This window comes from Platichthys flesus, chromosome 3 (assembly GCF_949316205.1).
Source record: "Platichthys flesus chromosome 3, fPlaFle2.1, whole genome shotgun sequence".
NCBI lineage: Eukaryota > Metazoa > Chordata > Actinopteri > Pleuronectiformes > Pleuronectidae > Platichthys > Platichthys flesus.
Genome location: NC_084947.1, coordinates 19,723,786 through 19,743,427, shown reverse-complemented (window position 1 = coordinate 19,743,427; position 19,642 = coordinate 19,723,786). Strand labels below are relative to the sequence as shown.

Below are 19,642 nucleotides of genomic sequence, written 5' to 3'. Positions count from 1 at the left end.
GCTGGGAATGTAAAGCTGTGCTGCTAAAATGCTCACAAAGAAGGGAAGTTAATTAACACTGCCTTGATGCAGCACGCTGGCACTAGTAGGCTAATAGGACGACTGTATACTCGCACAAAAGTGAAAGGGAGAGGGGTTGCAGAACACATGGATGTTGGGAAGTCTTATGAAACCTCTACATGACTTCACCCAAAGTGCAGGGGGCTTGATCCCCCACCCGTAATCTGACCTATCATCCAGCTCGGTGCAAGATAAACAATTAAATTGGAGGAAATCCTAAATGGTCCTGTTCCGCCCTTCAAAGACCTTTTACCCGCGCCCCACCGACTAGGACAACAATAGCCTGCTGATGTCAAACAAATATGCGCTGTGTATGCTACAGGGGAGATTTTACCCTTCCAAAAATGGTTTCAACATAATGACCCTCAGGAAGTTCCACAAGAGGACTTGAGGTGGCCAGGAGAGAAGAAAATTAGAAGTATAATATAGTGTCCAAACACACCAATGTGTCAAATTCTCTGTATTTAATTAGGATATAAAACCTCCCCTTGGAGCATTTCATACAGCCAGGTATTCAGAGCTATATGAGTTAATTTGGTCCTGGCTCTCAATAAAGCAATGACATATATTCCATTTCTGACAATAATCGTTTCAATGAATTATTAAAAGGGATTTCTTCTAGTGCCCGTACGGCAACACAGTTGCAACACAGCCAAGGGAATCTGACCTGAACACAAAGTTAAACAAACACAGTTTTAATGCCCACTGTAATTACAGCTCTCCTCTACTCCGCTATGTGAGTCCATTCTTTTTAATGACAGGGGAAAGTGGAGAAAACGTGCTCTCTCTCTCACTCTTTCTGTTTTGAATAAAAGGGTAACTGCCAACATTAAAGCCATAGCTGGACATCGACAGTGCACCATAAAGCTGCACAAAGGCTCATGGCACTCCTGTCCTACACTGTACACTATGTTAGCACTCTTAAATCTTAGCATAATAAATTACAGGCCAGTAACGAGAGTCTCCCTGCTGGACAATTTTCTCTTGGCTGCAGCAGAGCCCAAATACTGTGCAGCATTCACATTTAACCTGGATACTAGTTTCTGACAGTGATGAACATGGTTGGGACACTTTAGCCTATTCAATACAACCGGAATATTTTTTTTAGAACAACATGTATTGTCTTTTAAATGTGGCATTGCATTTATTTTCTAACAAAACTGAAGAAGCCCCATCTTTAGTGACTTCACGTGTCAAAAACCATGGCAACCATATTTTTCACTTTTTAGTGTCCTCTGGAAACAATTTGATTTTGTTGTGATCTTACAGTGATTTTGTGAGTATTTGGTTGTGTTATAAATTGATGAAAGTCTTTTCTCTGTTTGCACATATTTTCTTGCAGTGCACTGAGCTGTCAAGGCTACGAAAAGGTTTCTGTACGGAGAAGCCTCAAGGTAGGAACAATTATGTTGTGTACATCACACAAGCTACATCACTGAATATATATTTTGCAATATCACACTTACTCTGCAAAGTGAGAGCCTCCCCAGGCACAGATATGTAGCTCTTGCCATGTGTAGGGAAGCGATAATGCTGCAGGTTGTAGTTCTGCGGGACCTTCATGAGAGAATAATCTGTGGGGATCACATATTAGAAAAAGTGAGAACAAAGGGAATAAATCAAAAGAGTAACATCTAGTCAGCTCTATCAGGGGAGGGTCAAGATGTAAAATGACCCTTTGGGAGAAAGACACCAGCAGGCTTAGAAGCAAACAAAGTGTTCTACAAACAAAAAGACCCACACCCATGAGAGGCAGCGTGGAGGGGCTGGATTCCTGCTTATCTTACCCAATTTCTCCTCTGAATAAGAAAACAAATGATGTCAGCTTGATGCTCCGTGTCCTCTTACCATAACCCTAACCACACACACTACAAACAGTGAGTCACCTTGTGGGGAGCTGATGGCGTACTGACCTGCAACAAAAGATGTTCCACCCAGGGTGATGAGAGAGTTCGGGCTGGGCTCCAGGTTCGTCACCATCTGTTCCATCACTTGGTCCACGGTCTCGATCAGACCGCTGACCACAGGAGTGGACTGCTGCTCAACGAACATACAACAAATGTCCACAATCAACCGATTGTGCATTGACACTGTGTGAGACACTCATTTCACTTTCCCACGGCCCGTTGTTCAATATTTATAAATGTTCTCCTCCGACTTAATGGAACTGCTAAATACAGCTGTATTTAGCAGTCCCCCTTTAGTATGAGAACAAAATCAGTCTGGGACAATTACTTCTGCAGATGGACAGTGGCCACTTCAGCTACAAATTAACAATTATATGATCATGTCTAAGGCTACAGCTTAGCATATAGCTATAATGCTAAGCTATGCCAGAGAAATACAAGCAGACAAGAGCCATTGAGTCAGTGGATTGTTTGAATTAAAACATTAGCTGAAACTCTAAAGTGAACTGAAGTAAGCATTAGTGTCATGTTATATGAGATATAAGAGCATTGATTGATTGATTATGTAACCCAAAAGATACATAGGGTCATTAAAGATTTTTCAAATATGTAGCATGACTTATATGACACAGGAGTTGTACATGCATTTTAACTGGCTCAAATACAAAATTGCCAACTAGCAAGTTATGCAGCTTTAAAATGAAACCAATACGGAAACTGGATAGAGAGGGAAATATTCACCAATCGGATCAGAAGATGTAATCACAAGATCAATAGATGGTTTACTGAACACAGTATCTCCCGTCCAACTTTGACATTCTCATGCAAGAACATCTGGTTCAGCTTGCTCGTGCAAAAACAAGCATGCTTGTTCTGAGCTGTAAATGTTCTGAAACCACATACTTGCTCAGAATGTCTTTCTTCTGGCCGTAATGTGTTTGTATATGAGAACTCAAAGATTTTGACCAGGATAAGTGTACAGTACAGGAGGCTGCACATTTACATTCAGAGCATTGTGTTGGAGTCAGCAGTACTGTCTTATTAAATGTGTACAGGCAGGCACACTGCCAGATACTGTTATTGCACTTGGCACCAGATAAGCAAAAAATATGTTAAAATCTCCAGCTCACAGAGCTCTTAAGTGCCGTGGATTAAAGTCTTCACCAAATTGCATATGTTACATTATGTCATGTGTGAGCGTTGCACAACAACAGCGTGAACTCATTTACCTCTGGCAGCCCAGGAGAGGACAGCACTTCTTCCACACTTTTGAGAAAAGCCTGGGTGGAAGAAAGTGGACGTCAAGGAACTGTTGCATCATATTCAGATAGGTGGGCATTGTGACTTTGTGTGAACTGGTTTTGTGGTGTAAAATGTGTGCGTGACTGTGCTCCAGGACCTGTGTGAGGTTGTTGGCAGTGTTGTGAGGAATGGTCCTGTTGGGCAGCACCTTCAGGAAGCCCAACACTGGCATTGAGTCCGGATCTGGGGGGCTTTGGGTCTTCTCCCCCTGACTGCTGATGACAGAAGGACTCACTGCAGTGGCTCTCTGGGAAGACAGCACATCAGGCACCAAATGAAATCGACTATCGGGAGGCACGTTTTCCAACATACACAGGATGTTTGTTGACGGATGAGTTCTTTGGACAGTGCTGCTCTTGTTTCGCCTAGTGCCCTACAGGGAGATCTTTTCTGTGTGGTATTGAGCAGCTGTCTCTGCTTTCTTCTGTTTTCTTTCTGATTCAGATTCTACCTCTGAAGCCCTTTAATAAACAGTAGTCTATTCACATGTGTTCTGTCCATTTCCCTGTTACCCCCTCTTCTCTCTTCAAAATTAAACAATCGCTCAATGAGACGCTTGTGTTTGTACTGATTCAACAAAAGACTCTCTTCCATGATGATTTTTGTCTTGGCCTAAACCATGTCTCCAAATTTGTCTTACAATGTGTATGAGGATGCTGCATTTCCTTCTTGTTGAAGAACAACCACTCTACCCCCTAGGCCACCCACCATTTGCATTTTTGAGCAAAACTTACATTCACAACAGTTTTTTACCAATGTGGTATAAAATCATGTTTGGTATCTGTGCTTGGCTAAATCAATGCGGAAAGACTTACAGCTGTTGGTGTTGTTGTAATGACTTCCTTGGAGGATCTGGGTGTTGTGGCAGAGACAATGGCTTGACCTACCAAAGACAATAAATAAGGCTTTATTAAAATCGCACAGGAACCGCACCAGTGACCTGCAGGTGTTATTCACTCTTTATCTCTGGTAGATTTCCAAGTTTAGACAGACGCTGCCTTTTTGTCATTTTATTATGAGGGCTTGTGTTGAACTTGACCAGACTCAAACTTTCACCGTGCAGATTAAAGTTTACGAGGATGGACTGTGCTATGTCATACATAATATTCTGCCGTCAGCTTCTGCACAAGGCTGCGGTATATTTGACGTCTTTGCTGTCATTTAATTAAAAAAACGGCACCAAGTAGCTACCAGAAAATGGCCATATATGGACAGACGGTATCAGTGTGAACCATTGTTGCCCATCTTTGGTGCAATGCAACATTTTATACGAGTGCTCTAGAGAAGTAAAAATATTTTTCTGTAACCATAACACTCATGCTCTTTGTGTCTGGTAATGGTCTGTGGAATATATTGCTTTTGGTAACGACTTTGAAGAAGAAATCAAGGCAGTGCGCACTTTATGCTTCACACACTGTGATCGGTGAAAGCTCCAGCAGCACCCAGTAATAGTTTTCACATAACACCACGCACAATGGGAGAGACAGCGTGCACCCTCACTAATCAGCGTGTTTCATAAAACATGTATTTCCTCCGGCTTTCAACATTTCCTTGAACCTACTGGGAATTTTGGTATTATTATCCCTGAGCAAACTGAACTCTGGGTTCTCATAAATAACAACATGTTTTTGCCCATTTATGGCACTGTACATCTGACCATGGGAGACAAACAGCAAGAGAGCAAAGACAGACAGGAGTGTGGGGGTTTTGTCCTGGCGTGTTATAAGCTGTCACTTTGAAACAAAATGATCTGCCCCCTGCAGCCCAACCTGCCTCTGCGCTCTTATACAGTAAACACTTATAAGGCAGAACTATGCGAGCCATGGCACTTATAGCGTCCAAGGTCAGAAAACAGTTTTGGGCAAGAAGAGCCATTTGAAAGGGAGGTGGGGTCTATTCATACAGTTTAATATCTTGTTGTTATGCATGAACACTGTGGACGGAATGTTAAATGGAAAAGGACGGAAATTGCTTTTTAAACCCGATTTCCTCAGTTCAGGGTCAGGGCGGAGGAAGCACTATACTAGATATGCTTTGTCCTAGAATGACAGGGAAGACTTTCCAGTAGAGCGTGGTTTCTTACCTATGGCTGCGCTGTAGTAGAGCATAATCTCGTTTTGCGGAAGTGCCCTCTCCCAGATGACAAACTCATCAAATGCGCCCGTTAAAAAGCGACCGTACGCCCTGTCGTTGACTGTTCCGATGACCAGGTCAGGGTAGGGGTCGCCGTAGTTCGCCGAGACATTGCCAGCTGCGTCGCTGGCAGTGAAGGTGCCGTTGATGTAGACCTTTAGACCATCCGTCTTTTTCCATGTGAAGAGAATGTGGGTCCAGTAAGGCCCTGAAAAAAAACAGAATTATGGAGAATAATGGTTTGTGTAGAGGCAAATTTTACAAAATAGGCCCAGTGAATGTTATGTCCGTGCATAAGTGGGTAAAAGAGCAAAAGAATTCGGATGGGACAACCTGGTCAAAACAGACACATAACGTCAGGCTCTTCATCTAAAATCTTTTTTGTAGCTACTTAACTAATATAGTGGAAGAAAACTTATGGGTGAAAGAGCTGAACTGATTCACTTCCTAACGTTCTTACTCACAGTTTTGACTGCGAGGAAGTAGTGTATACTCAGTGATGTGTTCACTGAATGTTACACTTAGGGAACATGAGCCTTGAATGATAGTCAGTGACTCTCTGCCGGAGTCAGAACTAGCAAATTCCAGCTAAATTCCAAACTGTCGATGAGTTAAAAAGGCTAAGTATTGTACTGAACAATTCAGTGGATCAATCTTGTAAACAAATGTTTTTAATGATTCTTGAGATTGAGGAAATGATAATCACTGCTTTAAATCTCACTAAAGACAATACATCCAACTTTTTACAGCATTAACCAATTATTCGTTTCATTATATATTACTCAACATTTACTTGATTCACTCATTATTTTATGACTAAATCTAAAGATTAATTTACATATTATATGTATAGCTTTTCTTAAATTGATATTAAATAATTGGCACGTCCTTCCATTTTCCTGACAACCACTCATTCGAAACACATTTTTCAATTCTCATCATGCAGGTATTTGTTCAAGAACCAAAGTGTTGGTGAAAATAAGAATGATCACCTGATGGTGGCACTAGATAAAAAGTTCATGTATATCACCGAAGTTATTACGATTTATTTGATGTAAGCTTGTTTAGAATATCTCAAATCAAAAATCATTAATCATAGTATTTGCCGATTCATTTCAACCAACTAAAAGATTAATGAACTACTTGTTTCATTCTAAATGTTATATTTGTCCTTGCTGTTCTATGATTAATGGTCCATAAATCTTGAGTCAAACTCGAGGCCAAAGTCTCTTCTGGTCCTCAAAGCTCTTTACAGTAAAAGTTAACCCACAGAGAGAAGACAACTTTCTTCATCTCGTTTTTTCTGAGGTAAACCAACAATAAGGAGATTCTCAAAAGACAATACTTTCACTGTCTGAAACCATGTCTGCCAGGAAGGCAAAACAACCAGAGGACATCTCATTTGTGGTCAGAATATAAAACACATGTGCCACAGACCCCCCCACCCCCTTTAAACAGCTCAACCCTCTCTTTCATTTCTTTATGGCGAGAGTTTTATCTCTGGTGTAACATTCTGAAGACATTGGTCAGAGGGCACATCGAGCTTCTCCCCCCTATTGTAAGACACCAAAGAGATGACTGACAGATTTTGACAGTATGTCCTCAAAGTTGGACATGTCCCACTCTATGAGAACCAGATGACACTTAATCCTCTATAACTCAACACATCAACATTGAATTATTGACGCCCCATGAACACAAGCTTAAGTTACTGCTGGAAAAAGAAAGGTGACAGAAGTCATTTGAGAGCAAAGTACAGACCAGTTTAAGTCACATCATTTCAAGCCTCATGTGGTTTAATCACTTTTGTCAAAACACTTTTCAAAAACATTTAATCTCAGAGGACTGCAAACTGTATTTTCAGAAAGCTCAAGGTATTGGTCAAAGTCTAACCCGTGTTATGTTTCACATTTGTAACTCAACCTTATTGAAGAGGGAAATAATCACGTCATTACACATCCATGATATTTTGATATATATTCTGATATGGCAAAAATGTTTAAAAAACTTATTATTTTCTTGTTAAAACAACTGTCTGGACAGACTTTCTGTCTGATCAAATTCTATAAAGAAACTTATAACAAATTGCCCAAAATTCAAGGGCTATCAAAAGTAATAGAGAGACAGACTGAGTCACAGTACCTGGGACATCGATGTTGGCCTTCCATCTGTGGTTGTTGCCCCGAGTGTAAAACTCCACATAACCTCCATAGGGATTGGTGAAAACGGAGAAGCCGTTGGATATAACTTTCCCTCCAGAGGCCACAGCATAGCGGGACTCGACTTCATGGTTTTTCCAAAAAAAGGAGAAGGTAATCCCTAGTGGATGATGGAAAATCATTTGTCACCATCGAGACAAGAGACTGAAAATGGTTTGGAAAGTTTATCGTATGCTTTAGCTCCAGTGCACTCACCCTCAGGACCACACAAAGTAGGGTCACTGATGCAAGAGTTCTGGTAGTTTCCAAAGTGAAGGAAGGTGCCGCCATTATCTCCATTCAGAAAGATGCCCTTGTTAACCATGCCTTCAACTATGTCTGTGGCAGAGCATAAATCAGGGATGTAAATGTGCTTGAAAATGTGGAGCCAGAAGTTTGACTACAAATAATACCGATATGTGTTTATTTATCTGCTCATTCAACAAATACAATTATAAAAAGACACTGAACAGTAAACTATAATTAATTGTTCTTAAACTGATCTGCTTTATTGGTGTCTCATAAAAAAAAATCATAGACATTAACAGTTGCTTAAACGTATTGGTATTTTTGCAATTCTTGTTTGACTTAATGCTGGTTTAATTGAAAGACAAGAATTCTTAATCTTGTGCTGAACAGGCAAGACACTGAACAGGGAGACAAGTATGAAATGCTCAAATCAACCGTGTGTGCATACGGACGACAAACAGAGAGCAGTGGATGGTGCAGAAACTGAGCAGAAAGTGATGTGATCCTCACCTACTGTTGCAGAAATGTTAGTGTAGGCAGAGTCATTGGTATACACATAGGAAGAGTTATGGGAGGAAGGGAGCACAGTGTGGTTGTGGATTCTGAGAGCTGGACAAAGACAACGGAGAGACAACAGTGATTCACACCTATGCAGACACAGAACGGGAGACACAGGAGAACAGTGAAAGCAGAACAACAGGAGGGACGTGGTGTGCAGGTATGAGACAGAGTGATGCTGAGCACACGGTGGCAGCGCTCGAAGGAAACTCGGGGACTCCACACATCATGCTCAAGTCTATACCTGATCCCTCATCAACATTTCTGTAACAACATGATCTAACCGGTTTACCGACAACATGGCTGCAAATCCAACACTACAGAATTTAACAATCACATTACTTCACACATCAGATATTTGATCCTATAATTTCAGTGATGAATCTTGTATAAGTTCTGAGTACATCTAAAAAGCATGATGACTGTGGCTGAAAGGTGGATGGTGCAAAACAGCTTGGGACCATGCAGAGTGCATCCAGACAAAGCCATTTAAAGGTGGTGCATAGAGCCAAAACTGTTTATGTATGCACATACTTATGTTACTTCCGTTAATATAACCTGGTCTCTTTCCAATCTGGTCCCACAGCTCATGGATTCCGTCCACAGCATCAAGAGGCCAATAATGTGAGGCCGTGGCCAGCACCTGCAGGCCTGGACGGAGAGTTCACGGGTAAACAAGGATCCAGAAAGAGCTTTTCCCCCCATTCAGCCTTGGTTTCATTACTCCAAATCGATTTTCCTGGCACACCGCTTTGGATTTTGGGTGGATTAAAGATTGATCAAAATGAACATAGCAGATGTAAAAGTTGATTATTCTAAATTAATGAGAAAAGCAGTAAACAAATCAATAAAACCCTCTACTTGGAAGTTAGAAGAAAGAAAACGAATCCGTTTTTAGAGTTCACTGCATATTTTAAACCAATACAGCAGTATAATGTAACTGTAATAAATGTGGCAATTTAAAACACTGTGGAGAATATAAGGAATGACACCACTCATACATAAATTCATCACTACCTGGATGCTTCACAGGTTGTACCACTTGAGCATAAACCTGTAAAGAAATTAAATGTATTTATAAAAGCTGCTATATATATACAGATGATCAATTTATATCAGAGAATGGGGATTGAATGTGTTTTCATAAGCTTACCTTAATACTTGAGACAAAAACTGTAAAAAAGTGAAATCGCAAGGGAAATTCCATAGCTTCAGGTAAATTGACGATTTACAGTTTTTTCCTAAAATAACTGTTAAATCCCCATGAAGAAATGAATCCTGGAGGAGTCACTCATTATTCCAAGATGTGAAAACCTCTGGTCAGTCCATTTTTCCAAACTTAAAGATAAGAAAAACTAACTAAAAATCCAGTAAAGTAAAACTAATCAATTTAAAGTTCTGGCATTTGGCAGAAAAACCTTTCATGTTAAAAAACCCAACTTCCAGCTCCACGCCGAAAAAACGTTATCCGTGATCTTTACTCTCACTTTGTACCAGTCCTTGTTTCGTTGAGTTTCTGTGTCTGCATCTGGAAAGTGCAGGGAGTGTGGAGAGGCTCCGTGGAGGCGTACAGAGCTGCTGGACTGAACGTGGGAAATACAAAGCGTGATGTCATTTTTGGGGATCTTGTGAGGTGGGGCGTTAGAGCTGTGCGTCAAAGGCATTGTTTGTGCGTAATTGGAGTTTGCGCAGTGAATGAATGAGCTCAAGATCTGCGCAGCGCAATCCAGATATTGTTTGGATGAAGGATGCGTATTCATCGTACATAGTATTCAAGGTATTAGCGCGCGAATTTGTGACTAGTCTGGGTTTAATTTCACGACAACACAACGACAGGATGCGGCTGCTGTTGAATCCAAAAGTCTGTTAATATAGGAAGATCCAGAAAAATCACTGCGACGCACTAATATAATATCTGAAAAGATGAATTGCTACTTTTGAGGGGGTTTCAACAAATACAAATAAGCAATAATGAGGTTAATCAAGTAGAAATATTAAACAGGGAAAGTTGTCAACTGATATGTAGGTCAGAGCTCTTAATACTTAACTTCAGTGTTTGTGAAAGCTCTTCACAGGCTCCCAATGTGACCTCACATGAATAAGATAGTGAACAGCGCCACCTTATGGGCAAATGATTAGTGCCCAACCAGTACCGCTATCTATTATTCATTAAACCTTCTCATATGATGCTATATGCTTACTGGTGCGTTTGATCAAAGTGAACTTCACCATCTGATGAAAAAACTGTGTCACTGTTTATTTTATGATACAAAAAACACGAGAGACTCATGTACTTTATCACGAAGTATAATCAAGATGCAACCTAGTTTTTATTGGGGGAAATATAACACTTTCTTCTGCAGTTGACATTTTCAGTGATTGCATTAATTCAGTTTGTTTATATAATAAGTGAAGTATTGAATTTAATAGAGATTGCGACGGACAGCCAGTGTATCCTCCCGAGGGAGAGAGAGGGTGAGAGAGAGAGGGAGAGATAGAGAGAGAGAGAGAGAGAGAGAGAGAGAGAGAGAGAGAGAAAAGAGAGAGAGAGAGACAGATAGAGGAGGGGTGTGTGATGAAAGAAGGCGTTACCCAGGGAAAGAGGTGTTGTGGATCTATTACGGATCATTTGCACTCCTGTGGTGACGTGACTCGACCACGAGCATTGACCCTGGATTTTTATCGTCGTAGAGCTTTTATTTTGTAGAGCTATAATTTACCATCAGGTTTGATAGGATTCAGACTTTCCGACCTGGTGCGCACTCTTCTCCCAGTTGTATCGTCTCGGTGACGCTGCTCCGCTCACCTGAGGAGGCTCAGCGTCCCACATGGAGAGCGACAGGATGTTTCTCTAATCAGGCTGTGGACGAGCTGAGCGCGGTGATGAAGGATCGACTGGCCGAGCTGACTGCTGTAAGTGTCCTCTCTTACTTCACCTGTAGACACTGACTGATACATAACCCTGCCGTCGTTTCCGTCCACACAGAGCCGGACAGCACCAGACGAGGATGTGGCAGTCACGGTGGACAGAGACGGGTTCATGGAGAGCTTCTTCAGGAGGGTGGGTATCACTGGGTTGTGTGGGATGAGCCATGGTACTGGGAGTCTGGTTGTCACTCTGGTTGTTACTTGACTTAGGTTGAAGAAGTTCGAGGACTCATTGACAAGATCGCCTACCAGGTGGAGGAGGTGAGGAAGATGCACAGCATGATCCTGTCTGCACCCAACCCTGATGACAGTAAGTGTGTCCTTGAGGGGAAGGAAAAAAAAAAAAACACACAATGGGATGAAGATAGAGAGCATCCTGATATCAGACCTGTATTTCAGGAGTTCGTGTGTCCTCTCAGTCCTCTCGAAAAGTGCTTGGCAAGACTTTGGCTTTTGAGAGAGAAAATGTAGCAAATGTCTCACTTCCTTTGTTATATTCTCTCCCTTATTGTAAATGAATGGCTGGCTTCCAGGAAACCTGTTAAAGGAAACAGCAACGTTTTTCCCCCAAAAAAAATTAGCTTTGACTTGTTCTGTGAGGAAGTTTTGAACATACAGCGATTTAAACATGCTGCCATTTGCAAATCTTAGGCACCTTTAAAATAACTACAAATGTTTCTCTCTCTTAAAAGTAACTGTTTCAACTTTAAAGTCTAAAATAATAATTTAAAGCTTCATACCTGGAATATATGTGGCCATTTTCAGTGTGTGGGCCGAGGACCCTGAAAAACAAACACTCACCTGTTTGCAGTGCCATGTCGTCATGAGTGATGTTTAATATCACATATTAGAGTGCTTTGAGATCCATGACTCGGTACTGGTCAACAAGTAAAGAAACAAAAAGGTTTTGCTGTGGGATCTATGGAAAATTCCCACTGGGCCGTTGCCAAGTTACGAGATGAAATCACAGTAAGTTCAATATTTACAGGAGGGAGGGTCACTAGTGGTTACCTGGATGACATGATTTTTTTTCTCACAGTCAATGTATATCCATTGTGTGTGTGTGTGTGTTTCTGTTTGTGTGTGTGTATCTGTGTTTGTGTGTGTGTGTGTGTGTGTGTGTGTGAGAAGGAACAAAGGATCAACTGGATGCACTGACCAATGATATCAAAGGGAACGCCAACGTGGTGCGAACAAAATTAAAATGTGAGCGGAACCTAACATTATTTATCACTTTTCACATCGGCTTCTTGCCTCTGTTGTTTTTATTTGTCCTCTGAATGAAGCGCTTTGTAAAAGCAGTTTTGAAAAGTTCCATAAAGATAAAGTTACTGTTATGATTATATTCATTAACAACATTGTACAAAAGCTGATGTGGTCTGGACTGTTCTGTATTATTATATCATGACTGTCTCCCTCTGAAGCCATGGAGCAGAGTTTGCCAAAAGATGATTCAGCAAACAGATCCTCTGTTGACTTCAGGATCCAGAAAACACAGGTATGGACACACATTGATGAATGACTCGTCACATATCAGTTACATTTACTTCCCCAATAGGATCTTTTTAACCCATTTTATAGAACATTAATATTTATGAAGAAAATTTAGATAATGTTATATCCAACCTTTCATAGTAAAATTATATAATTTTCACAATCAGATCTGAGAATGTAGCTGCCATGTTCATTGTTAAACAAGTGTACAAATAACTTTTGATTCCAAACTTTAGCAATGAGTTTGACTTGGGCTTGGGGGGGTTATTGGTTATACAAATCTACAGACTCACCCTTTGTCCTTGTGTTTTCACTTGTCCTCAGCACACAGTGCTGTCAAGGAAGTTTGTGGAGGTCATGACCCAGTACAATGAGACGCAAGTTTTCTTTCGGGAAAGAAGCAAAGGCAGGATCCAGAGACAGCTGGAGATAAGTGAGTGACAAAAAACCAACCCACTGGCCCCTCACAAGGCCACAAATTATGGGCCATATTTAGGCAACACACTTTGATGCTTGAGCAGAAATATTAATGATATCAGTTGGTCATGCTGACATGAAATAGTCCTTACAAGTGGCCCTGGCCTTAATGTAGTCGCACGTACAAGATTTGTGAGTGCCAGACTAAATCTAGAGATAAAAAGAGTGACAAATGAAAGCCTGAGGCGCTGTTGGGACAGGATCCAGGAAACAGACCACACCGGTTTCCTCCTCTGCTTCTCTGGACACAAACCTGACTGTTGATAAACAGACACCAGCAGCAGGATGGGAAATTTTTTTTTTCAAATCTCTTCAAGATGTCAAGGTTTTTCATTTCAACATATTTAAGTCACAATTGGTCTCATCCAAACATCAGACTTTCAGTGTCATGTGAGTTTTGATGGAGGTTAAATGAGGAGTAGTAGCAATGATCACAGAATAGAAATTCAATAAAGCACCAGCAAATTATATAAAGATACAAAGTACATACTCACAAGCCAGAATAAATAGAAACTTTAAAGTAGCAGTATTTGTGTCTGCAGCAGCATAATTATAAGTACATAGGATTGGATTATAAGTGTTAACTTGGGTTAAGTTAGTTTGACAACTTTATATTTCCAACAACTTTTTTAGGAGTTTGTTTTGTCGTCTTGGTTCTGAACGTTAATGACAAACAAATGCAACAACAGTGTGTATCAGGCGCATTGTATTATGTGTAACATGAGACAATAGTGAAAGGCAAAAAATAGGGCCGTCTCCCATAGTCCCTGCGGCCAGCATTAATGAGAGGCTCCAGTTCTCCACTGCAGGTGGAAGAGACCGATACCTCACTGTGTTTGCGTTGCCCAGGCAACAGGCAAAGGGCTCAGCGGCCTGTGTAACAGTACTTCACCCTCTCTTTCACATAGCCACACCAACCACGGCCCGTGCAGTTGCAGACTCACACCATTCATTCACAGCGTTCAGAGGCGTTACCTGTCGTCCTAGATGTCTGCTGGCGAGCTGAAACAGAGCTGTGTTTTATTGTGTCCCAGATTTGTCTCTCTGGGGAGTCACTATAGAGAAAGGTGTGTGACATAGAGCGAGCACCTGCACACAGCTCAGTCTCTCCAGGGAGGGTGTTGTACAACAGGAGGCATGGCTTCAGGAAAAGAAAGCTTTCTGTTTATAGCATTTCTGCAGCTGTTTCTCTACAAGGGGTTGCTTTGTTCCTCATAATCTTATAGTTACAAGTGCTTCCCCCCTAACCATAAATAAACCTAAGACCACAGCAGGAGCGGACTACAATTAAACATCACATTATTTAAATAAACAGTTGTCTGATGAATGTTGCAATGAGATTTAGATAATAATTTTTTTTCTATTATGGATTTTTGAAAACCTTTTTTTCTTAAACACGTTATTTAAGTCTTGCGGTGACTCACTTCAACCTAATTCTCAGTGTACCTTTCTTTAACAGTGGCGAAAATATGGCTGGGCCATATCGTAAAAGTTATATGAATCAATATCAATAATTGTCAGGATAAAAGTAACGTTCTTATTTATTTATGGCCATATTTTTCTCCTGAATGGAGGTTGTGCTTGGTTTAATCTCTCTTGATAAAGAGCAAAACATTTTACAAATCTGAGGTAGTTTGTTATATCTCCTCACTGTGCTGCACAATGTATAAGTGATATATCGATTTTCGACTTTTGATATATTGCTATTAATGAAAATTTTTACATTTGGAATAAAACCTCAATGTGTTGAAGTCAGCCCTGTGTTTGCAGCTATATCCCACCGAGTGGCTCATATATGACATTTTCTTCTCCGTTTGCTCAGTCACTGGAGCTACAATGAAGCCTCTTCTTCTCCTCACACAGCAAACTTAATACACAGCAGCTTCACAGCACTGCCAGACAAATGAATTACCCTGGGATTAAACACGCATCAGGATGTGCCGTACCACATATTTGTTGTTCACATTGGTTCTCACACTCATATCACTCTGAGGGGATTTGTCTTTTAAATGCCAGAGTCATGTTTTTTTATTGTTTTTTAAAAGCGTGCTGCATGAATGATGAGCACAAGATCACCAGTCTCTAATTAAAACAGAGTGTGTTAGATAAATAATCTTTTAATCATACACAGAGCTCAGTCCACTTTCCCTGCAGTTTACAATAGCTGCAACCTATTCTCTACAAACACTTTACTTGAGCCCTGTGAATTATTCTCAGTTGATCTAGCTCATGTCCCTGAGCCGGGGGTGACAACAGCCTCTCCATTTTTAAATGTGGCCTGTCTGCAGCATCTTTTGATGTAGGATTATTATTTATATTTTTACTCTGCAACATCATTACAAACCAGATTATTACACAGCCCGGATACACTCCCTGATTGAGGGTCTAATTGGTCTTCCTCCCAGAATATAAAATAATTTATGTTTCAGAGAAAGACCAACAGCTACAGTTGCATGACAAGACACAATACTACAAAGTGTAGGGACATAATGTGTGTGGAAACCACATCCCATTGTAAAATATTGATATTTCTGCATGTACATACTGCTTCATGTTGCATTGTTGAACTGTAATCAGACAAAACAGGCTGATCCATAGGTATTGATATTAGTAACTTAGAGAGTATACAAAACATACCCATCCAAACTTGATAAAGTACTAGGTGCTGGACAGGAGTGACGGAAACCAGGTGAGGGGAAATGTCCAGCAAACTTATATATTTTACCTCCCATGTATGTACTTACCTGTACGCGAAATGTTTCCAACCTTTGAGGTAAAGTAAAAAAGTTGGCGCATCAACTGGTGTTCAGACATTTCTCATCTTCTGATAGTTAGAACTAACGGTTGTTCTTTGAATATGGTAAATGTATGCCGTCAAAACAGTCCATTGATTTAAAATAACGTGATTTTATATAGATTAACATTCATTTTTACGTATAATATTTTAAGTACTCAGAGTTTGCTGTGGGCATTCTCTTTTTCAAGGGGAAGAGGAATTAATCAAATCATGATTTATTTGTTTTCTATTTTAGCTGGACGATCGACCACTATTGAGGAGCTGGAGTACATGTTAGAAAGTGGAACTCCATCCATCTTTACATCTGATGTAAGTCCTCTCATGCTTTCCTGTGAAGTGTATTTGGATTGCAGAAATAATAGCTGCTACTGCCATCTAGTGGTGGTGTAGAATCAAATGATCTGGGGTGGGGGTAGTGAGCTGCAATGCCTCTTTTATTCGTTCACACATCAGGGACAGTTTACTTGTGTTTTAAATTTGTTTCTCTCTCCCTCAGATCATTTCTGATTCACAGATCACACGTCAGGCTGTAAACGAGATAGAGTCACGACACCAAGACATCATTCGTCTGGAGACGAGCATCAGAGAGCTCCATGCCATGTTCATGGACATGGCAATGCTGGTAGAAACTCAGGTAACAGAGGAGTTAATTCAGAAAGATTCGTAAGTAAAAGATGCTCTTATCAATTGGACGTTTAAACAGTTTTCAAGCATGAAAATATTCGGAAAATTAGGTCTGGACATTTATTTTGAGTTTGTCTCATCCACGCAGCAGGAGGTTAGGAACCTTGATTAACATGAATTGTCCAGGAAAATGTCTAGAACACTGTCTTGGTACCACCAGTACCAAGACACAATCTACAACAAATGTCTGATCTTTTCATTTACAGGGGGAAATGGTTGACAACATTGAGAAGAACGTCTCCAACGCAGCCGAATACATTCTCCGTGCAAAGGAGGAGACCAAAAAGGCAGTGAGATACCAGAAAAAATCCCGGAGGGTATGGGCTCTTTCTTAGTTACATCTCTTGAATAAAAATATGTGTAAATGTCTACTACACAAGATGTTCAAGTCATGTGTGACCACTTTGCAGCCTTTTTAAAATGTACCTTAGTTTATAGTGGCAGGTAAAATAATCACCTCTTCTTCAATTGACAGAAATGCATCATCCTTGCCTTTGCTCTGTTGATCCTGCTTGCTGTCATTGCACTAATTGTTGGCCTGTCTGTTGGACTAACCAAACCTCCTGTGTGAGTCCTCTGTGAGTACTGCCACTTCCACACCTTCCATTCCTCAAACCCAGCATTCATCTGTCCATCCATACCCATGAATCAATGCATGTATCTTAGCCATTGAATGATATAAAGGCTTTTTAATTACCCTTTTTGACTCCTCTTCTCTTCTCCTTTTGACAGAAACGTCTCTGCCTGGCCACATGTGGGGCTGCAGTTCTCCTCTTTTTACTCATCATTATAGTCGGAGTCTTTGAGTGATGGGTGTCATGGTTTGCAGACTGTTAGCACTGTGGGCTGCTTCTGCAGTGAAGAGGCAGGAAACAGCTTAATAAAAATATTATCCAGCAGCATAACAGAGATGATCTGGTAACATCAGACCTCATGATACACTGTTCTGGAGCAGTTCTATACAGGTAGAACAAAGGTTTTGCACCTCTCCCTTTGCCGTAGCTTTGATATGATGAACACTGACAGCACATCACAATACACTGGTGTACATTCTCTGTTGCTTCCAATATTCATATTGTGTATCACCTTCAGACATTTCTGTATCTCAAGGAATGGTTTTACATGTTGGAGGAATACTTTTAATCGCCTCCTTGCAGAGAGAGGTAGATGAGACTAGTGGTTTCATGTCTATATGAAGCTACACCACCAGAAGCCTTAACATTAGCTTCACAGACTGGAACAGAAAGCAGCTAGCCTTACTCTGTCCAAATTGGAGCCCGGCCACATATATAGGTATGCTAACACAAATCTGTCAATATGAGCCTTTCAAAGACAAATTGAGGTAAACGTTTATATTTGCTGAAATGAAAAGTAGATTTTTTTACAGTATAAAAAACAATGCTGAAAAGATGTGCACTTATATTTAGATTTTCTGTAAAAGAAAAAAATCTATTAAAACAAACAATCAGTTGGATTTCTATTTCAATTTGGGGTTATTTATGATAAAGTTCATGGTTAAACCATAAATTGCATGCCTCATTTACAATTATTTGTCATAATGGTTTGATCCATCCACAAAAATCCCTATTGGCCAGGTCTAGTCCAAAGGTTACAGAAGACCTGACATATAAAGGTTTCATGGGGGATTATCATGTGCCAGACTATTCCTTGTGTATTTCAGATGCAGTGACTTCCTGGACTCTTGTCCACATTGTGAGGTTTGCTGTTTGGCAAGAAAACACGTAGCAGCTCCAGGAAGTCACTAGTGCCGGTACCAAGATATATCACGTCAGAGGTGCCTTTTGGGTCAGTTTGTTTCCTGTGGGCAGAGGCAGGCTGTTTCATTAATGCTAAGCTTTCTGCTGCAGCTTGATATTTAGCATTGTATAGACATTGGAGTGGTTTCAGTCTCGAAGAATATGTGTGCCTTACAAAATGCTTTAACTATAGCTCTGAGTCTCTATTGTATAATCATTATGTTCTCCTGTTCTATTGTATATTTACTGTAATCCATGGGAACTAAATGAAAAGCTACTACAACAAGGAATCTCGCTAGGATTAATCAAGTGGAAGTCATCAATTGATTTAATAGCTCTTACAAAGTGCCTCCTTGACATTTAATATGGAACTTTAACTTATTGAACTGTATTTATCATGATCAATGTGTGTGATGACTGAAATACTAGTTGTGAAGATGTCATGCTGTAAAATAGGACTCTTGAATGATATTTCTAGAGCACGCGTTTTCATTTTGATACATTCGATTATTTGTTCGTGTTTTTAGCTTATATCTTGTATTTTATACATACGAATTCAGTCAGGTGAATAAAGATAATAATAAAAAGGTCCCTGCAGATTGTGTGCTTGTTTGTTTCCTTTCCTAGTGCCATACCAAGGGTGATAAAGGTGAACAATCCAGATAAATTAAATACACCTCTGAAATAAGGTCATTCTCTCTGTTCTTTAGCAATCCAAACATTTGGAGACTCCCTATTTAGAGGGAAGAAGAAAAAAACTGAGGGTGCTGTTTACTTCAGGTTTAATTAGCACTTTGCGTTTGACTTCCGTGTATTCAACCAAACAAGATTAGTGACAAAAGTGGGGGCAGGTCCCTGGAGGGCAGGTTCTTTCATCTCTATGAATCAGATCAAAAGAAAACTTCAGAGGTGCACTTAGACAGAAATGCCAGTGAATGTCCTCAAAATCTGTACGACGATGTTTCCAGATCACTGATCCAGACATCTACGATGTCATGTCAAGTAACTTTATGAACTGAGATTAAGCTTGGACACAGTGGTGTATTTGAACGAGTCATTTTTATGGCCATGTTGAAGTTAAACAAGAACAAATATGTG

The 19,642-nt window shown here is 40.4% G+C and overlaps 2 protein-coding genes across 3 annotated transcripts in view; one reads left to right on the top strand and one right to left on the bottom strand.

Annotated features, from left to right (window-relative positions):
- adgrd1 (adhesion G protein-coupled receptor D1) overlaps window positions 1–9,958 on the bottom strand; it is a 30,731-nt gene extending 20,773 nt beyond the window's left edge. Inside the window, exons 1-11 of the mRNA XM_062384877.1 lie at window positions 9,561–9,958; window positions 9,425–9,461; window positions 8,942–9,058; window positions 7,817–7,939; window positions 7,545–7,721; window positions 5,353–5,610; window positions 4,085–4,152; window positions 3,367–3,516; window positions 3,197–3,247; window positions 1,974–2,097; window positions 1,527–1,634 (exon numbers count right to left, since the gene is read on the bottom strand). Of these exons, the coding sequence (XP_062240861.1) occupies window positions 1,527–1,634; window positions 1,974–2,097; window positions 3,197–3,247; window positions 3,367–3,516; window positions 4,085–4,152; window positions 5,353–5,610; window positions 7,545–7,721; window positions 7,817–7,939; window positions 8,942–9,058; window positions 9,425–9,461; window positions 9,561–9,614 (1,267 nt within the window). The 5' untranslated portion in view covers window positions 9,615–9,958. The remainder of the gene's footprint in view (window positions 1–1,526; window positions 1,635–1,973; window positions 2,098–3,196; window positions 3,248–3,366; window positions 3,517–4,084; window positions 4,153–5,352; window positions 5,611–7,544; window positions 7,722–7,816; window positions 7,940–8,941; window positions 9,059–9,424; window positions 9,462–9,560) is intronic.
- A 1,101-nt stretch (window positions 9,959–11,059) lies between these two features.
- On the top strand, window positions 11,060–19,146 carry stx2b (syntaxin 2b). 2 transcript variants are annotated; one of them, XM_062385018.1, is made up of 11 exons: window positions 11,060–11,320; window positions 11,394–11,468; window positions 11,546–11,645; window positions 12,467–12,541; window positions 12,760–12,833; window positions 13,154–13,262; window positions 16,339–16,412; window positions 16,600–16,737; window positions 16,994–17,104; window positions 17,263–17,365; window positions 17,520–19,146. In XM_062385018.1, the coding sequence occupies exons 1-10, from the start codon at window positions 11,291–11,293 to the stop codon at window positions 17,356–17,358; spliced, it is 882 nt and encodes a 293-aa protein (XP_062241002.1). In that variant the 5' UTR covers window positions 11,060–11,290; the 3' UTR covers window positions 17,359–17,365; window positions 17,520–19,146. The 2 variants fall into 2 exon arrangements, with proteins under 2 accessions (XP_062241002.1, XP_062241003.1); XM_062385019.1 differs by lacking the exon at window positions 17,263–17,365.
- Window positions 19,147–19,642: the final 496 nt, after the last annotated feature.